At 43.1% G+C, this 25,440-nt stretch overlaps 1 protein-coding gene across 1 annotated transcript in view; it reads right to left on the bottom strand.

The window, feature by feature from the left end:
- The window catches only part of THBS4 (thrombospondin 4), a 43,461-nt gene extending 18,222 nt beyond the window's left edge, over window positions 1-25,239 (bottom strand). The window contains exons 1-5 of the mRNA XM_083465223.1: window positions 24,879-25,239; window positions 17,124-17,327; window positions 5,869-6,116; window positions 3,751-3,856; window positions 1,043-1,137 (exon numbers count right to left, since the gene is read on the bottom strand). Coding sequence (XP_083321349.1) covers window positions 1,043-1,137; window positions 3,751-3,856; window positions 5,869-6,116; window positions 17,124-17,327; window positions 24,879-24,972 — 747 coding nt within the window. The 5' untranslated portion in view covers window positions 24,973-25,239. The remainder of the gene's footprint in view (window positions 1-1,042; window positions 1,138-3,750; window positions 3,857-5,868; window positions 6,117-17,123; window positions 17,328-24,878) is intronic.
- Between the last annotated feature and the right edge of the window lie 201 nt (window positions 25,240-25,440).

Below are 25,440 nucleotides of genomic sequence, written 5' to 3'. Positions count from 1 at the left end.
AATTGCCACCAGAAAAACCAGACAATGCACATTATACAACCTAACCAATAATACTGCCTAATTTTTCAAAACAGTTACTTGGTACTGTTTTTGGCATAATTGACAAGTCATCTCCATGTAAACAGTTATGATTTCATATTTTAACCTCCTGCTATCTTTAGCTGAACTACTTAGAGCAGATAGTGCTCACCGCAGCTCAAAAATCCCATTGGCCTTCAAACAAAAATAATAATGCAAGGCTTAAACTTTAATTGGGCTTTAAATGTTTTTGGAGTGAACTGTAGACACATGCCTGAGCTCAGCCTTGCCTCATTTGCCGTATTTTTCACTCTATAAGACACACCAGACCACAAGACGCGCCTAGTTTTTGGAGGAGGAAAACAAGAAAAATCTGAATCTCAGAAGCCAGAACAACAAGAGGGATCACTGCGCAGTGAAAGCAGCAATCCCTCTTGCTGTTCTGGCTTCTGGGATAGCTGTGCAGCCTGCATTCGCTCCATAAGATGCACACACATTTCCCCTTACTTTTTAGGAGGGAAAAAGTGAGTCTTATAGAGCAAAAAATACGGTAATTGCCTTCACATATCACTAAATCAGCTCCAGGAGTCTTCATGATTTTCCCAAGTCTGGAAAAGTGTGCAGGCTCAGGCCATCACCATTCATAAATAACTTTATAAAGTTAAGCATATCCTTCATGCTCTCAGCCACGATCTTTCTTAGAATTTAATCCATGGAGGCCAGTGGTATGATTCAGGAATGAACTATGCCATGCACATCCAAAAACAACCAAGTCTCTCTCTTAAATTGCAGTGGACTATTTCATTACCTATTTCTTAATGTAAAGGAAAGAAGTTTGCCCAGAAGTCTCACTTGCAGTGTGTTTTTAATGTTGTACACCGCTCTGGGATCTTTGGATAAAGGCTGGTATATAAATTGAAAAAATAATAATAATAATTATGGGTGAAACTTCGGCAGAAATAATAAGATACCCATTTAGCTAGTGGTCAGCAAAGTAAGTGTTATATAAACATGTGTCTTATACCTGCTGTCGGAGAAGATCTTTCACATCACCCAGTATTTGGTTCATTTGCATCATGTGACCTAATAACTGCCTGTTAAAGTCACTTGTAGAGACACCTATAATAAAATGAAAGTTATGAAAAAGTGTAATGCAGAAGTTCAGAAACTCAACAGTATTGACACTTATCTAACCTCCAAAGTACTTCATAAAAGTTCACAATTGCCTAGAATTTGGACCTCAGCAAACTTACCATCTGTCTCTACGCATGTTTACTCTGAGATTCCACTAGTTTCAATAAGACTTATTTCCAGCTAGTTTATTATTAGTTTTGCAGCCATGCAGCCCTATCTTATGCATGCTTATTTGGAAATAAGTCCCACTGTTCGACTGAGGCTTACTCCCAAGCAGCCTTGGTCTAGTAGTTCAAGGACTGCATTGCAGCTTAAGGGCCAGCTCAACCTCTACAGAATCAAAATAAAAAAATTCCTTCCAGTAGCACCTTAAAGACCAACTAAGTTAGTTCTTGGTATGAGCTTTCGTGTGCATGCACACTTCTTCAGATACACACTGGGTATATCTGGGTGTATCTACTGGGTGTATCTGAAGAAGTGTGCATGCACACGAAAGCTCATACCAAGAACTAACTTAGTTGGTCTTTAAGGTGCTACTGGAAGGAATTTTTTTATTTTGACTATGGCAGACCAACACGGCTACCTATCTGTGTCTACAGAATCAAGTGATCGCTTAAATGTGTTAGCAAGCCATTCATGGATCAAGCATTACTAACACCATCCTTGCACATGCAGATGGCAGCAAAACTGGAAATGATGTCACCATCCACCAATGACAATGCCACTCCTCAGTGACACTTTGTATAATAAAATGTGGCCCGCCTTGAGGACTGTGTGGCCCTGAAAGGCAGCGTAGAAATACCTAAATAATCAAATTAGTACATGCATGGAGGGAACTCTCAACACATGGCAATGGTGGGAACACTGACATGTCATCCTCCCCCCTCCACATGCACACAATTAAAGTTGTTGAAAGAAACACTGGTGTTGTACTGACATTCCTCACAGCAAGCATGTAAAGAGTGGGCATCGTACACACATGAGCACATGCACATGAGGCCCCTGTGTGGCATTGGTGTTTGATGCAGCAGTCTTAAAGTGCAGAGCTCTCCTAAACAGAAGCAGCTGCTACAGAATTCTGTGCATTAAAATCCAAGTCACACCAGCTCTCCCAAGATCAACCACCGATGACTTCATTTCAGCTAATACACAAAAACGCCCATGCACTGATGATATGATTCTTTTCTCCCCAACATATGCTAAAGCAATCTAGTTTAAATTGTTTCTGGCCACTACTTTGATATCTGCTGAACAGGTTTACTAGAAAAAGGCTAGAAAACATGCCCATAGAACAATGCGAGCCAAGTCAATGCTTTTCTAAGAACACATGCATCTACCCTGAAAGGAGGATGAGCTTCTTTGCATGACTTCATACCTTGTTGGCATAGAGACAAAAGGCTCTGGTGCCCCTCCTTCAAGTCACTTCCCATCCTTATCCAGTGGTGATTATTACCAGCCCCTGCTGCCATGCTGTCTGTCCTCAGAAAAGGAGGACAGGGAAAGAAAAGCCAGCTGACAGATAGACACTGAGAGATCGAGCTGCTATGAAGTGGCATTTGCCACGTTATGCAGACCTGTCCAAGATTAAACTCAGGGGGAAGCAGTGCTGTCAAAGGTCTATCTTTGCACAGGCCTGATTGGCTGGTGGATGCAATGTCACAAATCCAACTCCCCCAACATCCTTGGTGCAGTTTTCCAGCTCTTTTTGCATTGATTTCCCTCTTTAAAATAAAATAAACAAAAGCAGCAAAAAATGCTTAAATGCAGGTGGGGAGTTCATGCTGAGTTTCAAAACTGTTGAAAAAGATGAACACCTTGCCAGCGTTATGGGACTGAGCAAAAATAGCCTCCTAAAACTATTCATAAAATGGAGTTAAGTGAAATTCCAATAACAGGTTTTCCTCAGAGAACTCTCTTCTGAGAAATTTCCGCCTCCTGAAACTTGGGTGAAACTCTACTGACTATCCATGCAGGTTTGTGTGTTTTGCTATTTCTTTAATGTTTCTGGTTTGGATTTAACCTATTTCCTAAGGCAGTTGCCTAAGGAACAACAAGTCGATGGCGCTGTTTATGTTTGGCCTGGTACAGAGGAGACTGAGAGGAGATACGATAGCCATCTTCAAATCTCTCAAGAGCTGTCACAAGGCAGATGGAGTGAGCTTGTTTTTGCCTGGTCTGGAGGCTAGGATTCGAAACAATGGATTCAAGTTACAAGAAAGGAGATCCCGACTAAACATCAAGAAGAACTGTCTGACAGTAAGAACTGCTCAACACTGGAACAGACTTCCATGAAAGATGATGGACTCTCCTTCCTTTTAAAGCAGAGGTTGGATGGCTATCTGCCATGTGTGCTGTAGTTGCAATTCCTTGCCTTTTTCTCATACGTCAATTGGAGAATTAAAGTACAACATCTGGTGTTGAGGGCAAGACGTGGCAACTCCACTGCTTAGTTACAGGAGACTTTCTTGGAAGGATGGTATATCTTTGCTTCCTCTTGCAGTACAGCTAGGATAAAAATAGTCACTGGGAAACCTGGTTATGCTCTGAATACAATATTACATATGGCCAAGCACATTTATTTTGTAATATAAAAACTACCTGGATATTGAACTGCTGGCTCAATCTGTGGAAGAAAACAGTCCTGGAGGCCAGCTACTTGGGACAATGACCCTTTTACTACTAGCTTCAGCTCCTCCAAAGTGTCCTGCAATGACAAAAGAGATTTGGAGGCATAACATTAGGAGGCAGTATCCCAGCTTCTCCTTTCGAAAGCTCACAACAGTTCAAATGCCTTTCATGACCTTCACAAACACAACAGGCAGCTGCAAGAACTTTTTTTTAGGGGATGACGTGCAAATGCTACTAACACAGAAGTCAGTAATATGTATATCTATATGTTGCATGAATGAAAATGTTCTTGCTGTAACAGTCATAGGAAAAGTTGCTTCCCAAGAACCTGAAGGATATGCATTTTGGTTATGACCAGCTAAGAAAACTTACATGTGCCCTGTATCTTAAAATATTGGTATCTTTACCAAGCAGAGATTAGGTAGCTGCCCTTAGGGCAGAGTTCTTTGACCTTGTGTCTCCAGGTATTGATGGACTAGAACTCCCATCAACCAGCTTAGCTCAATGGTCAGGGGACTTGTAATCCAATATCTGGAGGCCCAAGGTTAAAGAAGGCTGCCTTAAAAGGTACAGGCCAGCCAGATTATTGTCTAAGACGGAATTTCATCTGGCTGGCTTGTTGTCAGGATAGAATGGGGCTATAGAGCTTTGGCCTCTGCCATCAGGACCTTGAGACACTAGAAGGTTATTCCTGAATCTCAGGTTGTGACCAACCTTGCACCACCCATCAGCCATAAAATAAGCAACTGCAAAGAAATTGATTCTTCACTTCCTGCCAGAAGGAACACTTGGCTCCTCTTGGGACTGCAGAGCTAAAAGAATGCACACATGAACATTATGATCCCATCCATCAGCCAGAGAATGAAGGGCTGCTGGGTTGTGCAGGTTTAGGGGCATGTCTCTATGTGCATTCTTCAATTACAATGATGATCATTTGATCAAAGGCATGATATAGTAAATGTCAAACCAGGAAAAAAAATTCCATGTGCCACTGGTATTCCCCACCCCACCCCCGCTTTCTATCCATTGCATCTTTTTTTAAAGCAGATTGGGGTACTTTGCACATAGAATCATAGAACTGTAGAGTTGGAAGGGACCCCAAGGGTCATCTAGTCCAACCCCCTGCAGTGCAGGAATCTCAACTAGATCATACATGGTAGGTGGCCATCCAACCTCTGCTTTAAAAGGAAGGAGAGTTCGCTTTCTTTCATTGGAGTCACTGATTTTTATCAAAAATAAATTAAAGTTGCTTTGTGCCAGAGGCAAAAGGAATACTGCGCATGCCTAGATGTTAGCGTAACTTTAAGTCAATTAACTAAAAGAGAAGTTGGTTTTCCTCATAAAAGTACACAGAGAGACAGGCTCAGTTTGAGATGCCAGAGTTGTTGAAAATAAAATTGGTCTCCTTTCATATATGTAAGAGGTTCTCTGGTAAAAAAAAGTTAGGTAAAAGTAAAGGACGCCTGGATGGTTAAGTCCAGTCAAAGGCGATTATGGGGTTGCGGCGCTCATCTCGCTTTCTGGCTGAGGGAGCTGGCATTTCTCCACAGAAAGCTTTTCAGATCATGTGGCCAGCATGACTAAACCGCTTCTGGCGCTACCAAACACCTTGACAGAAACCAGAGTGCATGGAAACGCCATTTACCTTCCCACCGCAGCAGTACCTATTTGTCTACTTGCACTGGCGTGCTTTCGAACTGCTGGGTTGGCAGGAACTGCGACAGAGCAACAGGAGCTCACTCCATTGCAGGGATTCGAACCGCTGACCTTCTGATTGGCAAGCCCAAGGGGCTCAGTGGTTTAGACCACAGCGCCACCCGCATTAGCAACCCTAATTGGTCTCCTTTCATATATATAAGTAGTTCTCTGGTAGAGCCACAGAGCTCTTCAGTTGCAAGGGAAGGTTATACTCACGAATCAAGAGGACTGAGGGGAAGAACTTGACCGATGAACTCGTGAATCTCCCCTGCTCCCTCTCCACCCTGGGCCTGACAAATGAAGTGCATGTGTCTCCACCCAATCAGCAAGCACCCTGACACGAGAGGAGCTTCTGCATGAAGACTCCATCACTCCTCTACAGCTGCTCACCTGTGCTTTTTTCTGCAGTGTTCGTAACTCCACTGCCTCTGAGCTTTGTGACAGTCCTGAAAAGGCTTTAGGCAGATCTTGAACGGAATCCATCTGCACACAGTCCACGTACAATTCGGCTTTGCTGGAGCCACGTTGCAGGCCGCTTAGCCTGAGGAGGACTGAGCGGCGCTTCCCATCTGCCAGTGGCACGTTGCTGAAGATCACAGCATTTAACTTCCCATCGCTCCTCAAATATCGAAGGGAAACTAGAACAAAATAACATTATTGTAAGGCAAGAACACAGTATAATTGGTACACAGTGAAACCTCTGCCAATGGAGCAGGAAGTTTGCGGAAAGTTAAGGAAAGCCAGCTCAGCTTTTCTTGGTTTGATCGTGTCTGGTGCGACAGCTCTAGTTAACAAGTCACTTGCAAATGCATATACCATGTGGAGTATTGTCCTAGATGCAGATAAAAATAAGATAGCTAAGAAAGGGAGGGGGGCACCCGTCAGCTCCAGCTCTCTCCAGGATCACAGACGCGCAGGTTGGGTGGTGGCCAAACGCAAAAAGAGGAAGGGCCTCCTGCAGCTTTAGAAGTTGTGTGGAAGAAGGAATTTCAACAGGGTTCCTTCTTCTACACAACTTTTATCTATCAGTCATCTGCTTGAGACATCTTTTGAAGACATCTTTTGCCCATGCCTTTGCCCAATCCATGAAACTGGTCCTTTTATGCATGCTACTGTTGTAAATAAAAATACGCCCTTTTCCCTTATGGGGTATCCAAGAGCCCATATAGAGTCCTTACATAGGTTCCCTATTGGTAGGAGAAAATAACAGAGGCCAACCAGAGAATATTGAGAAGCAAAGCAGCTAGTAAGCTTGATCTTTATTGATCTGTTGCAACAGGGTACTCCCTCACACGCAGGAGAGGAGGAGGACCCCGAACAATGGCCTGCAAGGCCTTATAAAGACTTTTGAAATTCCCATTCTCTAGATCAAGACCACCCCCAGAAACATTATGCATACATCACAGAAGGGGTGTAACCTAAGACCACCCCTCAGATACATCCCACCTACATCACAGAAATTTAAATGTTGTTTTTCTCTTGTCCTTGTTTATCTCCTGTCTGGCAAGTTACTTGATTGGATTGCCTGGGGAGCCTGGCCATTCTTTTGTAGTGGTAAAATACTTATTTCCTGGGCCAGGTCACAGGCTCACACCTTATTCAAACAGACATATCCTTGAGACAGGATTTGTGAGGAAAGAGACAATGGGGAGGCTTTTCCAGTTTAACCTTGCAGAGAAAGGATTTGGTCAGTTTAGGAATCAAAATGGTTCCAGATTGGTCTTCCTGTGTTGATCTATGTACGTGTGGTTATGAACGTTGCCATATATCTAAAACCATAAAATTCCTATCACATTATTCCCCCCTTTGGGGCTAGAATTTTTCTTAAAAATTTTTGCCCCACAAATAATAACATCGTATGTTGTAAATGGATGTCTTTGTATAAATATATCATATAAAAATAACACATGTTGAGTTTTGCTACTAAATTACTTGTGGCATTCTAACGCTTTGGAAGAGACCATTTACTCAATAGTGTTCTATGCTTTACACCTAGCAGGAAGGTCCACTAATGACTGAAAAATGCAGTTGGTGTTTTGTCCTTCGCCATTTTTGTGTGTTTCTCAGGTGTCAAGCTAGCTCTTCTGTGGTCTCACACTGACATAGTGCTACAGCAACACATCCTGTCTGTTGAATCCCCTCGGGGCTTTCAATTAACCATGTCGCCTGGCATTCACCATAGCTGGCACAGGTTTGGACATCTCGTGAGGGAGATGCCTTCGCCTTGGCCTTTCTATGAGATTTTATTATAGGCTGTGGTCTTGCACTCATGGAAAGTTGCTCACTTGCACTTAAAGGACCAAATAATAATAATAATAATAATAATAATAATAATAATTTATTTGTACCCCGCCCATCTGGCTGGGTTTCCCCAGCCACTCTGGGTGGCTTCCACAGAAACCAAAAAACACTAAAATATCATACATTAAAAGCTTCGCTGAATAGGGCCGCCTTAAGATGTCTTCTGAATGTCAGGTAGTTGTCCATCACCTTGACATCCGATGGGAGGGCATTCCACAGGGTGGGCGCCACCACTGAAAAGGCCCTCTGCCTGGTTCCCTGTAGCTTCGCTTCTCGCAATGAGGGAACCGCCAGAAGGCCCTCGGCGCTGGACCTCAGTGTCCGGGCAGAACGATGGGGGTGGAGACGCTCCTTCAGGTATACTGGGCCGAAGCCGTTTAGGGCTTTAAAGGTCAACACCAGCACTTTGAATTGTGCTCGGAAACGTACTGGGAGCCAATGTAGGTCTTTCAAGACCGGTGTTATGTGGTCTCGGCGGCCGCCCCCAGTCACCAGTCTAGCTGCCGCATTCTGGATTAGCTGTAGTTTCCGAGTCACCTTCAAAGGTAGCCCCACGTAGAGCGCATTGCAGTAGTCCAAGCGGGAGATAACTAGAGCATGCACCACTCTGGCCAGACAGTCCGCGGGCAGGTAGGGTCTCAGCCTGCGTACCAGATGGAGTTGGTAGACAGCTGCCCTGGATACAGAATTGACCTGTGCCTCCATGGACAGCTGTGAGTCCAAAATGACTCCCAGGCTACGCACCTGGTCCTTCAGGGGCACAGTTACCCTATTCAGGACCAGGGAATCCTCCACACCAACCCGCCCCCTGTCCCCCAAAAACAGTACTTCTGTCTTGTCAGGATTCAACTTCAATCCATTAGCCGCCATCCATCCTCCAACCGCCTCCAGGCACTCACACAGGACCTTCACCGCCTTCACTGGTTCTGATTTGAAAGAAAGGTAGAGCTGGGTATCATCTGCATATTGATGGACACCCAGTCCAAACCCCTTGATGATCTCTCCCAGCGGCTTCATATAGATGTTAAAAAGCAAGGGGGAGAGGACGGAACCCTGAGGCACCCCACAAGTGAGGGCCCAAGGGTCTGAACACTCATCCCCCACCACCACTTTCTGAACACAGCCCAGGAGGAAGGAGCGAAACCACTGTATAACAGTGCCCCCAGCTCCCAGCCCCTCAAGACGGTCCAGAAGGATGTTATGGTCGATTGTATCAAAGGCCGCTGAGAGATCCAGCAGAACCAGGAAACAACTCTCACCTTTATCCCTAGCTCGCCGGAGATCATCAACCAGTGCGACCAAGGCAGTTTCAGTCCCATGATGAGGCCTGAACCCTGATTGGAAGGGATCCAAATGGTCCGCATCCTCCAGGCGTGCCTGGAGTTGTTCAGCAACCACACGCTCAATCACCTTGCCCAAGAATGGAAGATTTGAGACTGGGCGATAGTTGGCCATACTGGCCGGGTCTAAAGATGGTTTTTTAAGAAGCGGTTTAATGACCGCCTCTTTCAGCGGATCTGGGAATGTTCCCTCACAGAGGGAAGCATTCACCACCCCGCAGAGCCCATCGCCCAGCCCTTCCCGGCTTGCTTTTATTAGCCAGGATGGGCAAGGATCAAGGAGACAGGTGGTTGGTTTCATGCGTCCAAGCAGCCTGTCCACATCCTCGGCGGTAACGGATTGAAATTGATTCCATGCAACTTGACCAGACAGGGCTCTAGCACTCTCCCGCCCCAGCCCTGCTCCCACGGTGGTGTCTAGCTCCTTCCGAATATGAGTGATTTTATCTGCAAAAAACTTTGCAAAATCGTTGCAGGAGATCTTGGGGTCTTTACAAGGCCCCGGTGGTAAAGGTGGTTACGTTAAATTGCGGACCACCTGAAAGAGTCTCCTGCTACTATTTTCTGCAGATGCAATAGAGGCGGTGAAGAAAGTCTTCTTCGCCGTCGCTATCGCCACTTGGTAGGCTCGACGTTGAGCTCTAACCTGTGTCCGGTCAGATTCGGAGTGAGTTTTCTGCCACCGACGCTCTAGCCGTCTCAGCGATTGTTTCATCGCCCTCAGCTCCGAAGAAAACCACGGGGCTGTCCGGGCTCCATGCAATCGGAGAGGGCGCTTCGGAGCCAGACAGTCAATAGCCCTGGTTAACTCCGCATTCCAGCGGGCCACCAGGGAATCAGCTGAAAGGCCATCAACATGGGATAAAGCATCCCCTACCACTCTCTGGAAACCATTTGGATCCATTAAGTGGCGGGGGCGGACCATCCGAATTGGTCCCACCTCCCTGCAGAGGGGAAGGGTCGCGGAGAAGTCCAGTTGCACCAGGAAGTGATCTGACCATGGCACTTCTTTGGTTTCACTTTTACTTAGTGTCAGATCACCCACGTCACTAGAGGTGAATACCAGGTCTAAGGCATGTCCATGACTATGAGTTGGGCCCAACTTATTCAGGGACAGCCCCATGGAGGCCATGCTTTCCACGAAGTCCCGAGCGGCCCCTTGTAAGGTCGTGTCGGCGTGGATGTTAAAATCCCCTAGGACAACCAAACTAGGTGTCTCCAGGAGAACATCCACCACAACCTGAAGCAGCTCGGGCAGGGAATCCTTGGTGCAGCGGGGAGGTCGGTACACCAGTAGGAATCCTGTACTGCCCCTATTGCCCAACTTCCAGAACATGCACTCAGAAAACTGGGTCTTCCCAGTAGGACGCCTGATGCAAACTAATGACTTCCTAAAAATCACTGCAACCCCCCCTCCCCGCCCACATGACCTGGGTTGCTGTGCGTAAGAGAAACCTGGTGGGCAAGCAGCAGCAAGGACAGGCCCATCTGCCTCATTCAACCAGGTCTCTGTCACACAAGCCAGGTCAAATCCTCCATCCACAATCAGGTTGTGGATGGCAGTGGTTTTATTCATCATTGACCTGGCATTACACAGCAACACCTTCAGGTTATGTGGGTTTCCCCTGTTGATTCCAGTATCCATCTGGTCAAGGCCAGACCCGGAGGCAGGGATAGTCTTCAAACAACGACTAAACCTGCCTCCTCGGTAATGACATGGTCTGGTCTTAGCGTAACTCCGCCTCCTGCCCATGATCACCGAGATCGGATGTCCCAGTGCTTCCCCCCCTGTGGAACTTGTCCCAGCCATCGTGTAATTGCAGCCTGGATACACTTGCCCAATTCAAACTGAGTCCAATTTGAATTTATCTTGCCCCATGGTTCTCAACTCTTCAAACCAATCTATTAAAAGAAAACCATTCTTAAAAGGGCACTTTGTCCAAATAAGTCAATTTAACTCTATAAGGGATCATTCCTGCTAAACCAAAGCATATCCACCTTCATGTATCTTAGAAGCTTCTCCTTGGTAAAGCAAGTTTTAGCACATTTTTTAAAATGGGTAGGGAAGGTTGGCATAGTGCCAGGTGGGACAACGAAACTACAACATCGGGCGAAAAATTTCTGCATAACAGAGGGTTGGACTAGATTATCCTCATGGTCCCTTCCAGCTCTGCAGTTCTAGGCATTTCTGTACTTTTAGTCGCTGTTTAATTGTTTGTTTCATTGTGTATTTTTACATTTTATGAATGGGTTTTCATTTTAATTGTACCCTTTTACCACTTTAGTGTTTGCAACCCTGGGGTCCTTTGAGAGGAAGGGCAAGATAGAAATTTTAATGATGGTGATGATGATTAAAAGAAGCAATTTTTTTGTTTCCTAGTATGTTAAAAAACCATTTAGATCTATTCTTATACAGTGGTTCCTTGGGTTACAGACGATTCAGGTTACAGACCCCGCTAACCCAGAAATAGTACCTCAGGTTAAGAACTTTGCTTCAGGATGAGAACAGAAATCGAATGGCAGCAGCGGGAAGCCCCATTAGCAAAAGTGGTACCTCAGGTTAAGATCAGTTTCAGGTTAAGAATGGACCTCCAGAACGAAGTTCTTAACCTGAGGTACCACTATATATTAAGTGATATAGAAATGATCTTCTATAAATCACGAAGGTGTAGGAGCTCAGTTCTGTTTTGTATCTGGCCCTGAATTAGTTTCTGGTTCTCAGATTCCGTTTCATATTATTAAAGCAGAAATAGTAAGGACTGCAGCAGGGTTGGCTAAAGACATCTGGAAAGAAAACTCCAGAAAGTACCTCTCCCCATGCTAAATTATATGCAGTAACTGAACAATTTATAATTTCTTGCCCTTTAATGTAGCTGCATATTTGCTCCCTAAGGACCAAACTAGAAGTAACTTGTGAGATATCAGTTTGCTTTTTAGGAACTGGCCCCACTATCTCATGGATTAGATCTGCCCTGCTGGTTTGTTAAGCAAAGGTACAAAAGTTAAGACCACAGAGCATTTTATCTACTAAAAGCTGCTATGTAAGTGGCAACCACATTAGAAGAACACTGAACATGCCTTGGGTTTTTCCCCCCTTCGAAAATAAAAGCAACTGAGGGAAGAAACAGGACTATGATAAGGGGGGGGGGATTTAGCCCTTTCTCTGTGTACTGTAATCCTTGTAAAAATAAACCCTCCCCCTTGCATTATTTGCCCCAGGAACAAAGCTACCAGTGATCTCCTGTGCAGCCATGTGTTGTCAGGACCTGGGATGCAACAGACAAGAGGGATCTCTACTGCAGATTTCAAGATATGTAAGCATTCTCCAGCTTTGAATCTGGCAAGCCCTATAAGAAAGATCCTGCATCTGGAGCAAGACTGGATAAATCCAGCAGAGAATGAGAGAAAGATAGATAAAGGAAAGGGGTGGAAGAGCTCACAATTGGCCAATGGCCACGAGACAGGATTGCCGGAGGGCAGCTGGATTGGATGGAAGATCAAGGTTCATCTGAGGGGGTGGAATACATTTTTGGGAGAGAGCAGAGGGGGAAATGCTTGCTAGGAAGGACCAAAGACATTATTATATTTAAACCATCTGTGTTGCTGCACTCTTCCACTGCAGCAAAACTTTGAATTTAATGGTGCCAATGGACAATGAAGACTTCAGTCGTTTTCACTGTGGAGAAAACCAGAGTCCCTGCTGCTTTGCTTATGAAAGGCAGTAAAAAAAGGTTTCAATTTAGGATACCAGAAATCCTGTTGGATATTTGATTAGGCTTCAAAGAGCTGTTGTTAAGTGAGCACACACAACTTTTAAAGAAAATGCTATTTTTAAAAGATGGGCAGTCTTTTCTCTGAGTGTATATCCAGGTGAGAAGGTCAGGAGAGGGGGAAAAGTAGACATGGATGTATCTGGGGAGTCTGCAGCATATATTTTGATGGATTAGCATATGTTTTTGTGATCACTGTCCACTTCTGGAACACTACTGACTTGGTTAAAAAATACTTTCATTTCTTCACTTTTTTTAAAAAAACAAGTCCTTATTGTTTGAGAAGAATGAAAAGGATACAGTTTTAGTATTTTAATGCATTAAATTCAATAGTAAATTACAAATTCAGTAGTCAATTGATAAATCACAGAATTGCAGAGCAGCATTTTAGCGAAGGCCTTCAATGCAATAGCCAAGAATTTATTCGTTCCTTATTAATAGAACTATAGCATTAGCCCTGAACCACCATCAATTGTTTATACTTGTACAAATGTAGTGGTGAAGGCTGGTTGCAGAATAATCCCTAAATTCCTAATCCCTAAATTGCAGCTGCAGTAGTACCTCTGGTTATGAACTTAATTCATTCCAGAAGTCCGTTCTTAACCTGAGGTACCACTTTAGCTAATGGGGCCTCACACTGCTGCCGTGCTGCCAGCGCAAGATTTCTGTTATCCTGAGGTAAAGTTCTTAACCCAAGGTACTATTTCCAGGCTAGCAGAGTCTGTAACCCAAAGTGTTTGCAACCCGAGGTACCACTGTACTTCCTTTAGATGTTATGTGGCAATGGAGACAATGAAATTAACCTTATTACAAGCAGCTTTTAGCCTGCCTTCTAAGCCAGTGGTTCCCAAGCTCCTCACCCACCTGCCCTAGGAAGGACCACTTGAAAATTGCTACTGGTTTTGGTGGATCACCTGTTGTAGCAATTACAGTGCACTGTGCTATATGCTGTATGATTTGTAACTTTATTTTTATAGTTTATTTTTTATAATACAGTAAAATACAACAGAAGTAAAAGACGCAATAAAATACAATTGAAAATAAATATTAATGTTAAAGAGAAACTGATGGACCACTGGTGGTCCACAACCAGTTTGGAAACCCATGTTCTAAGAGAATTCTTCTTCTCTTTTAGGAGAGCGAGAGTGAAATCATCATGAAGGACAATGCAGTTATGAAACTGAGAAGGCCAGATTGCAAGTGGATTCTGCTTTAATATGTTACAATCCTAAGGGAAACAAGTGAAGAGAGAGATGGCGGGGAGAGAAATGTTCTGGAATAGCAAAACATCACACAGAGGAAAAAAGGTACCAAACTCTTGTATTTTTAAAGGGTTCCTTGAGTGCATATGTAGATATATTGGTATAAAACTGTTCTGCCATACTAAAAACAAGCAAACTTGAATTTTTAAAATATTGCTCCTGGCAATGGCAACAGGCATTGGCAGTCAGACCACACAACTCAGATGGTCATGTCCCTGCTGAGCTGCCATAAATTACTGCTGTAAGTAACCATAGCAATTGTTGTTATACAATTCCATTCACCATATAGATGGGTTTATGAAACATTTCTGTGTCCTTCTGCTGTGCTGAAGAAGAATTCCATGAAACAGTGGGTATATCCAGAATCACTGTTCACTACGTCTGTTCACGGACCACTTTGGCAACGTTGGACGTCATAAAACAAAGCTTTACGGCTTGTTTTCACCAGATATGACTCTGACCCATTGCTTCTTTCAGAGACTTGCATAGCCCACAAAGACTTTCAGAGACCTATAAGACTTATGTTTATTTGGTTCTATGTTTTCAAGAGAATCCCATCAAGAGTGTATAATCTGACTTTCAGAGATTTAGAAGATTTCTATAAATTAATGCTGGCCTGCACCTGTCTTGGTGGACCACAAATGGTGCATTATCATGGCCAGACTATCTCTGTCCAAGAATCACCACAGTTGACGTAACAGCTAGAGCTGGTAAAAGGCACTTCTAGCAACTGAGGCTACCTGAGCTTCCAGCAACAAAGATGGATCCAGGGTCCCCCACAAACCCTGAATGTGTTTTTCCAGAGTAGGTGCAACCCCGTTGAGAATAGGCAACTGGCCAGTCTTCTGGACATGGGAATCACCAACCCAGTGCCTCCGTATTCACAGGGTTCAAGCTCAGTTCATTAGCTCTCAGATTATATTTGCATTAATTTTTATATGACTAACATTTTGTTCTAAAGCAAAACACATGTTCTTTATTTGCTGATTTATAACAAACTTCTTTATAACAATTTATTAATTATTATCATCATCATCATCATCACATTTCTAAACCACCCTTCAATCTGGAGGTTACCAGATTACAACTATTCCAATAAAACAAAACATATCAAAACATCAAAATTAAAAGGAGAAAAGGGAATTTCAGTAGAATATAATTACAACAGAAGTCAGACTACCTTACATACTTTTCCAATCCCCCACAGCTTAAAGAAGCAAATGAGTCTTCACTTGACATAGTAAGGATGCCAGTGGAGTGGGGGAAATGTATCTTCAGCGGAACTGAGTTCCATAACTAGGATGCCACAACAGATAGAAAGCCATGAATTGCTTGACTGTAGAATGGACCATGCGCACCAATAGAAACACTAGCAGGGCCTCTCCTACAGACCTTATTGCATGGGACAGCAGATAATGGGAGACACTCCTTCAAATATTTGGGCTTCAAATATAGGGATTTATACTTCGGAAGTAGTCCTTGTAGCAAATCAGGATCCTGTGCAGCTCTTTAAGGATCTGTGTAATATTATCCTATTTTGTTGTGGCATTTATTAATCTAGCAGCTACATTCTGCAGCTGCTGCAACTTCTGGAACATCTTCAAGGGCAGTCCCATGTTGAGCTACCTATAAGATTACTAGAGCATGTAGTACTGTGGCTGGAGTACTGCAGTCCAGATGCAGTTGTGGGTAGTGAATGAATTGGAAATAGGCACTCTTGCTACTGAGGTCACTTGGGCTTCAAATGACAATATTGGTTCTAGAAGCAACCCCAGACTATCCCTTTAGGCAGCAACACCAACTTGGCTGGGAGTAAGCCCCATTGGCTTCAATGGGGCTCACTCTGAGCAGATATATACAGGATTGCAATGTTAGCCTGCAATCCTGTGCATGCTTACTTGGGATTAAAGTTCCATTTAACTCAGTGGGTTTACTTGTATAGAACTGCACTTGATCCAACCAAATGCATTTTAAAAGGCTCACCTTTTAGTCAATCAAAAGTTTTTAAATCTGTTAGTCTAACCAATCACTAACGAGTTGCAGCCCCAATTTAAAGGCAATTTAACTAAACGTTTCTGTAATTGGTTAGCATGCAATTTTAGTTAGTAGGTTTATTCTAATTGCACAACCATTTCTCCCTTTGTAGATAACACCACACATTTTTCATGCTGTACATTCATGAATTTACCATAGCATGGCAGAGTTCCACACAAGTCAGTGCTATGGCTCTAAACAAGCGCATTCCACTCAGCCAAGAGCATTTTCTGTCATGTGGCTGATTTTATAAGGCCTTTGCAACAGGAATGTTTATCTTGCACAGTCAAAACTAAACTTCGGGATCAACTAAATTAAGTTCCCATCTTTCATATGCTGAATGCAGCATGTGCGTGTATCTATCAAATTCCTCAGTAATTTGAAACAGTGATTTCCCAAAGGGGAAAAAGGAAGAAAGAAAAACCTTTGACTTGGTTCTTTGAGAACCATTCATCACTGCCAGTGGGAAGTTTGCTGGCAGAAAGATGCCAGCCCCCATCTCCCAACATGGGGAATCAAGGCTGTTCAAGAACACAGAGACAGGATGTTGCCATAAGCTAATTCTCGTACCTCTCTGAAGCGTGGAATGCAATGAGTATGCAAGCAGGCAATAAAAAGCAGTAGCAAAGTGTTGGAATTGTATTTACATTAGCTTTCATTCCTAGTCTCGGTACTGATAAGACTCCAATACTGCGATAAACTCTGAGCACCAGAATTTAAGAAGGATATTAAGCAGCACAGAAGTATTCAGGAGGTGTTTAAGAGGATGGTAAAAACAATTCCAGGAGTAAACATTAATTAAATGAATTAAAACTTCACCAAAAAATGTAAGCTAATTGTAGAAGATTTGTGTGAGAGACCTTCTTCAGAATATGCCCAATAAAATCACATCTATTCATTGCTTTCACACCCACCCACCCGACTTTTGTAGGACTTACCTTTATTCACCCGTCCCATAACTGTGAATTCAAAATATTTTCTGTTTTCAGTGGAGGAATATAGCCCAAATACAACAGCTGTGCTTTTGGGTTGCAGTCTGAATGTCGACAGCACGTAAATTTCATTCAGTGTAGGATCGGCCAGTGTCTGTTGCAAGAAGGTTTTTACTAGCCTCTGGTTGGGTGTAGAAAGAAGATCAAAAACTATAAAGAGATAAGAAGGATTTCACTAAGTTGGTTATTATAAATAATATACAAGTGGGACTTCAATAAAATGGTGCAGTTCGTCCTTGCAACAGGAACACTCCTGTAGCATGACAGAAGCCTGTAATTTTATCAGGATAAGTTGTTTGTTGTTTACTGCTGTAACAATTGTTTTCTCAAAATGTATTTTCTGTACCATGAAAAATAAATAAAAACAAACAAAACCAGGAATGCTCCTGTTTCAGTTTCTGGCCAATCAGCTATGTCCTCCTCCAGGAAATTCCATTTCACCACCAGTATCACCCCCCCCAACTTTGCATTTCCCCTTGCCCAAATGCCAAGCTGAGCATTTAAGGGCTGATTTAGTTCAATGAGAGAAATGGAGCTCTACAGCTGCAGATTCAAACTGCCTCAAGCCACCTTAGTTGGTGTGAGTCATAGCTCAGTGAGTGGTAACCACATGGTGTGCTTGTGGAAGGTCACAGATTGAATCCCAGGCATCTTCTGTTACAAGTACAGTACAGTATCTTTCAGGTGGCCTGTTTGGGAACACCTTGAAGCTGTGGGTAGTTTCACCTGTAGTACCAAACAAGAAAGATGTATGGTCTGACTCACTACAAATCAGAGAGACCTGGTCTGAACAGAGACATTGGAACCATGGAGAGACCTGGTCTGAACAGAGACATTGGATTCTTATCTCATTATACATGACTAAGCCAATTTTCACCTTCTCACCCCTTGCCTTTTCCCGTAAGACCTATTGCAGTCGTTAAGAGTCGTCAACAGGCTCATCTCAGCTATCTGCCAATCACCCATTCCCACCACCCTTCTGAGTAATACCCCTCCCCACCTTCTCACTATATAGAAGGATCTGGCAACTTCTGTTTCAGTGTATCTGAAGAAGTGTGCATGCACACGAAAGCTCATACCAAGAACTAACTTAGTTGGTCTTTAAGGTGCTACTGGAAGGATTTTTTTTTATTTTGACTATGGCAGACCAACACGGCTACCTATCTGTAACTACAAATCAGAGTCATCTGTTCTTTCAGAAGAACTTACAAGAAATTCCTCCTTGGGCTGGCTTTTAAAGAGGTGAGATTTTATTCTGTTTTGCTAAAAGGAAAGCTTTTTCTTTTTCTTGGCCTGAGTATTTGAGATGGAGGTGGCTACAGATACAAATAAATCAATACATTTCCAATGATTATTAGTGTTATTTAAAATCGCCCTTCACTAACCCAACTGTGTTGAAAGAATAAAGAGTGTTAAGAGACATATCACCAATCTCCTGGTGGAAAGTACATCAGGAAGATGGGAAACATTTATACATCATAAGCGGCTATGCTTATTTTATGCTTGTTGCTTATTTGATTGCAATAATTTATTTGTTAGATTGCTTCACGTCTGATCTGAAAAAAAGTTTAAGTCTAATGACCTTACTAATTGTAGTCAAATTAAAATGCGTTCCTTCTGGATATACAGCTCTTTGAATTAAACTCATGTGACTTCATAGATGCCAAGAATCAAATTAAACTTTGTTTTTTCAGGAATTAACATGGTGCTAGCTCCCTGACCAAACTGTACTCATATATAAGCCACAGTGTGGATACTGTTGCCTGCAAGCTTACCCTGTAGGTGGTACATTTTTCACAGCAGACAGGACTTATTTCTGGCTCTGGGTGGAGACACTCTGGATTTAGCTAAAGAGCACAGTTCTGCTGGATGGTATTTTGCTGAAGTGAGTGATCACTGAATATACAAGGTTATAAAACTATTTGCTTATTAAAAGTGCCATATAAAGAGACAGTAGTGAACAAAGGCCAGATATTTGTAAAGAATGATAAAACAGCACAGCACACACATTTAGAAGCAAAGACTAGGTCTTGGCTTTTTGATTCAACTAGAGAGAAAGAAGAGGAAAAGTTGAGAAGAGGCAAAGGGCCCTGGGATACAAGCAAATGGTTAGATACTATTTGCAGATTTATGCAAGCAAGTCTTTGTGCTGCTGGCTTGCACATTCCCCTCTCTTACATCACACATATTATAACACAATGAAATACAAGCGCTTCACATGGAAGTCTGCACATTGTTGAAAGATTTCTGGGATTCCTTCTCCAAAAGCAGGAGAAAATTGATACAAATTGAGCTTTCATTGGCTTCCATTTAGGGCAAGGGTGGAGAACCTGTAGCTTTTCAGATGCTGTTAGACTCCAGCTCCCATCAGCCTCAGCCAGAACGGTCAGGGATGATGGGTGTTGTCATCCAAAGGTATCTGGATGGTCATACCTCATACCTGAAACAGAGCACCTGTTGCACACACTATGTTTATGTGTGTGGTAGGGTGTGCTTATTCCTTAACTATGCTGTATCTTCATCAGGATGTGTGAGACCAGGCCTCTGGTTTCAGTCCTATGAAGATGGTAAATTGTTGCCTAGATTTATCCAATAGCAGAGTGCTAAGTTATCACAATGTAATAATCCCGCCATGTGGTGTGGATTATTTAACATATCTACACCTGACTGAAAATCTGAGAAGTGGTAAAATTATTTCCATCAGTTGGTAGCTTGTTACAGATAACCAAGTGGATTTAAATGGACGCCATGTTAAATTGCCTTTGGGTAAAGGGTCTTCTGAAGCCACACACTTAGCAGTGCTTATTTGAAGAACTAACTGCTGACATTCACAGAGGTTAATTATCACAGAAGGGCTGAACATCTACAAAAGCTTATTAGCCTGCAAGTGTACACAGAATGCATGACTTCCCAGAGTGAATTAAACCAATTGTTCATGCACTCCAACAGCCACCTGGACACAGATTGGTAGCTTTAGAAACAGATTCTCAAACTTTTCCAGAATGATGAGCCTCCAACTCAAAATAGGAGGGGTGTGGGGTGGCTAGCTTTTCCAAGTGTAGTTTATGAGGGGACCATGATGCATTGGAAACTTAAAAGCACAACCCACACAACTTTTAATGCTCATTGATTTCAAAGGAAAATAACAAAGGACCTCAAACTGCAACTCTTTACTCACTTACATGGGAGTAAGCCCCAGCAGACTCAATGGGACTAACTTCTGGGTAGGCATGTATAGGATTGCACTGCTTCACTATAGTAGGATTACCCCTTTATGAAATAATATCATTTCATTGGATCATTATTCTCTAACAAAGTATATATTTCCAAAGGCTCTTTATGATTTTAAGGAGCTTTTGTTAAATAAAAGGTACAGATTCCTTTGGAATAATGCTCCTGACAGTTTATGTCATTCCAGTGCCTTCAAAATGGAGTCCTTTAAACTTTGTACTTTGTCTTTAAATATTTTCCTGTCCTGTTTCCACCTTCTGTTTCTGCTCACATTTTGCTCACTTTCCCGCTCTATTAACAGTGCAGGTCTCTGTCTACTCAGAAGTAAATCCTATTGAGTTTAATTAAGGGAGGTTACTCCCAGATATGTAGGGACTGCAGTCTCATTATCTTGTGTTTCACTAGCAACCGCCTGTACTTAAATTTAGGAAATCATAATGAAGCAATTAAGACAAAACTAAAAACCCTTCACAGTGGACAATATTACTGTTGCTAACTTCTTCGAGGACTATGGGCACACTCACAATATGGCCAATGATAGCTTTTTCAGATTCTTATTGGGGAGGGGGGGAGGTCTAAGTCTCCTGAATCAAAACAAAATGCTCTTTCCCACATCTGTTCTGTTAGAACACCATATTTTCCCCCCCAATTCAAGTGAAGTTAAAGCAATGCAGCCCCAAAATGGTGAGAAGGCAGCTACAGTTCAGGAAAATCAATGGGAAAACCCTGACTGCACACATTTTTAGATAGATGTTAAGGTGTGTAATACTGTTGTTTCAAGTCTTGTACATATTTGCTACCCTTAATTTCTTGAAAAAAATAGTATCATAATAGGCTTCAAAAGTTAACTTTATAATAAAACAATAATTTTATAACCAAACTTTTGAAGTGTTTCCCTCAATTCATTCATTATTCTCTTTGGTCATAGGCATATTGTTTTTCTCTGATATTCCCCCCCCCCAAAAAAAAATCTCTGCTCCATACTAACCCCCTCCAGCCAGTGGATTAGGGGCTTAAAATTGCTCTGCAATATTTATGAATCATCCTTAATCCAGTGAGTGGGTGACCACAAACTTAACGTGAGTCAACAGTGTGATGCAGCAGCAAAAAAAGCTAATGCTATTCTAGGCTGCATCAAGGGAAGTAATAGTACCACTCTATTCTGCCTTAGTCTAAACCACAGAGCCTAGGGCTTTCTGATCAGAAGGTTGGTGGTTCGAATCCCTGCGACAGGATGAGCTCCCGTTGCTCGGTCCCTGCTCCTGCCAACCTAGCAGTTCGAAAGCACGTCAAAGTGCAAGTAGATAAATGGGTACTGCTCTGGCAGGAAGGTAAACGGCGTTTCCATGTGCTGCTCTGGTTTGCCAGAAGTGGCTTAGTCATGCTGGCCACATGACCCGGAAACTGTACGCCGGCTCCCTCAGCCAGTAAAGCGAGATGAGCGCCGCAACCCCAGAGTCGTCCATGACTGAACCTAACGGTCAGGGGTCTCTTTACCTATTCTGCCTTAGTCAGACCACACTTGGACTACTGTGTCCAATTCTGGGCACTATGATTTAAGAAGGATGCTGACAAGCTCAAAAATGTGCAAAGGGCAACCAAGATGATAAAGGGTCTGGAAACTAAGCCTTATGAGGAGCGCTTGAAGGAGCTGGGTATGTTTAGCCTGGAAAAGAGGAGACTGAGAGGAGATATGATAGCCATCTTTAAATATTTTAAGAACTGTCACATACTTGTTTTCTCCTGCTCTGGAGGGTAGGACTCGTACCAATGGCTTCGAGTTATAAGAAAGGAGATTCCGACTAAACATTCAGAAAAACTTTCTGACAGTAAGAGCTGTTCTGCAGGCTCCCATGAGAGCCTCTCCTTCCTTGGATGTTTTGAAACAGAGTTCAGATAGCCATCCATCATGAATGCTTTAGCTGAGGTTCCTGCATTGCAGGGGGTTGGACTAGATGACCCTTGGGGTCCCTTCCAACTCTACAGTTCTATGGTTCTAGGGAGGCATACATTAGGTTAATAGATATAATACAGCTCAAAAAAATTAACCTACATGCATCATCACAACATATTCAACATTCTACTCATTGAAATAATTCCGCTTGGGAAGCATGAAAGAGATTCTTTTCCATTGCATTCCATTTACAGTATTTTAGATTTCATTCTTACTCACACCTACAGCCTTTGGGTAATGCATGAAAGGAGTCAAGGTGGTTCAGTTGATTAACTGATTAATCTCGAATGAATGATTCTTTAGTGTCTTCACAATCTATCATCACACAGCCCACTAAACAGCTTGAATTTAAAAACATGCCCTTTCTGCAAAGGTAATTAGCACCAGCGGTGCATTGTGCCTACATGGGAAAATCAAAACCATAAAAATGTGATCTGCAAACAGGTATCAGCTACAAAAACCGTTCATCCCCATTTTCAACAACAGTACTATGCTATTGTCCTTGTAATATTAACAACACAGCAACGTATGAGACACTACTGTTTAAATCAAATCATATACAGTAATGAATGCCAATTCAAAGCTGAATAATTATCCCCATCTGGAATCAATATTAAAATATCTTCAGGAACACCATCCTAATCAGAGGTAAATTACATTGGATGTATCCAAGGCTGTCCCTCTTCTTATTAAAGGCTCTTTGACCCAACAGTGGGGTTTTGACACTGGAATGGGGACGCAAACTATTTTCACTAATTCACCCTTCCCTGGTAGCTCCTTATACTGTTCCAGTGAGTCTCCCAACCCCTGGGAGCAGATTGGGAACAGATGAGGGCTGCAGCTGTTGAGGGTGAATACGTAAAAATCACATTCCTTACCTTTTCTGCTAGCAGAAGCCTCTGCTGCATCAAGCTGTCTTCTGTCACTAGATAAAATCCCAAGTTTAATGGAATTTAACCACTAGCATGTTTAGGGGTGTGTACACACCCAATTTCTGAAGCACATTTAAATTAGTGCGCACACCCCAAAGAATCCTGATAGCTATAGTTTAGAGGCTGCAGATACTCTTACTGAATGAGGTTCATCATATGTCTAGCAAGGATTTTACAGGTGTGGTGCTGACCTTATGTGGAATTGCCACCCCAATGAAGCCCACCAGGATCAGGCTCTGGCTGAATTCAGACATTTGGCTGAATTCAGGTGAGCATTTGGCTTGCACATACACACACACACACACACACACACACTTCACAAGGAGTTCAGAAGCTTTCACTTCCATTTTTGATTATCTGCAGTTTGTCTTGCTATCTGAATATGACAAACTGACTTAGCCGATTTGTCTGAAACAAATTAATTTCAAACCTTAAGTTATAAAACTACCTTGTATCAACAAACAATAGTTGAGATTAACCACAGTTTAAGGTTACAGCACAAGACTTAACTGTGGTGAAACAAAATAAGAAGCACAAGATTCTGATCTCCTTGCAGTTGCATCAGGAGAGGAGAAGGAGGGGGTGAGGAATGAGAGTTCATGGCTCAACTAGGCTTCTTTCTCTTACAAAGAACATAGTTTATTATGATGTGTCGATGCAACAAATATATGATTTCATATAACCCTGGCTTTTTCAAGTAGCATTTAAGCTAAATTGAAGTTGATTTATTTGATCCTGGTCAGGCTTTTGTTTGTTTTTGTTGACCCCGGTTGTTATTATTGCAACTTTTGTTGTTGTTTTGCTTGTGCTGCACTGTTTTTCATTGCTAGTTTGTCCAATTTTTGATTTGATTTGTTGTTTTGTCTTTACAAGGTAAAGTGGCATATATATATATATGAATAAAAAAATAATATCTGATACTGTATTCACATCATTGCTACTCAAACAGGCTAGAACCCTACATACTGTAAATATTAAAGCAACAGATGTTTCCATTCCTAGGCAAGAGAGTAGGAAAAGAGCAGAGGTAAATCAAGATAAAAGTACCCCCCCTTGTGCTCCTACAGATCTTTTTGAAGGTTTGAGAGTCAAGAATCTGTGGAATGTGTTTCCACATATACAAGAATCAAACCTTTTTTTTAAAAAAGGGCTTTACTATCCTTATTCTAAACAAATCCCTTCAAAAGAAAAGCATCCAATGATTCTGATTTTGCTTTATCAAAAATTCAGTTCTAAAGGAACTCCTTAAACTTACGGTTTCATAACAGCGCAGTTACCATCACCCATTACAAAGGTGGCTTTAAGTCTGCTTAAACTCCAGCTGCTCCTTTTCTTTTGCCTCAAGAGATGGATTTGGGGCACCCCATCAGAGGCTGCAAGTTGCTGCCATATGTTTCCCATCAAATCTCCCGTTTCTGGACAAGAAACTCTCCCTTAATCCTGGTGGGAATTCTACTGTCGGCCACCTATTCCCTGTCCCAGCCTTCTGTAAAGTTCAGCTCCATCGAGGGAAACGAGAGGCTCCCCACCCCCACCCCCCACCCGCTTTTTGGACGCCTCCAGGTTGGGACTGTTGCTTCTTACCTTGAGGAGAAGGCGGCTGAGCATGAGTGGCCCCGCCGGGGCAAAGCTGCAGGGCAATCTGCAAGAGGAGGAAGGCGGCTTTGCGCTTGTTCATCCTGCCCAGCAGTCCAGCGAAGGGAGAGAGATGCCCAAAACCTGTGGCTGAGAAGCTGCTGCTGCTGCTGCTGTTCACTCGAGGCTCGCCTCGGATAGAGAGAGGGATGCGCGCGGGATCTGTTCTTTAGGAGAAAGGCATGGAGGCGCGCGGCGCTCTGGAGACTCCCACCTGTTGCTCGGACACCGGCTCACTGAACTGCAGCAGCCCCGACCGGAGCTGTTTAAATGGGAGAGCAGGCAGACCCTAAGCCGGGCTGCGAGGGGCGGAGCGAAAGGGACCGGGGCCGCGAGCCATTGGCTGCCACGGGCGAGGCTCGCGCTGCCTCAGGACCAGGAGGAGGCGCTTAGGAATCTTTGCAAAGGGCAGGAAAAGCGCGAAGAAGCCTCCCAGCTCTCCCAACTTCCATCCAGTCCCAATAAGTTTGTGTCAAATAATAGGGACAACACGCTCAGGCACTCTGGGAGC

This window comes from Podarcis liolepis, assembly GCF_965112155.1.
Source record: "Podarcis liolepis genome assembly, chromosome: 11".
NCBI classification, from domain to species: Eukaryota; Metazoa; Chordata; class Lepidosauria; order Squamata; family Lacertidae; genus Podarcis; species Podarcis liolepis.
Note: the sequence above shows the minus strand (reverse complement) of the source record. Positions and strands in the feature narration are given on the sequence as shown.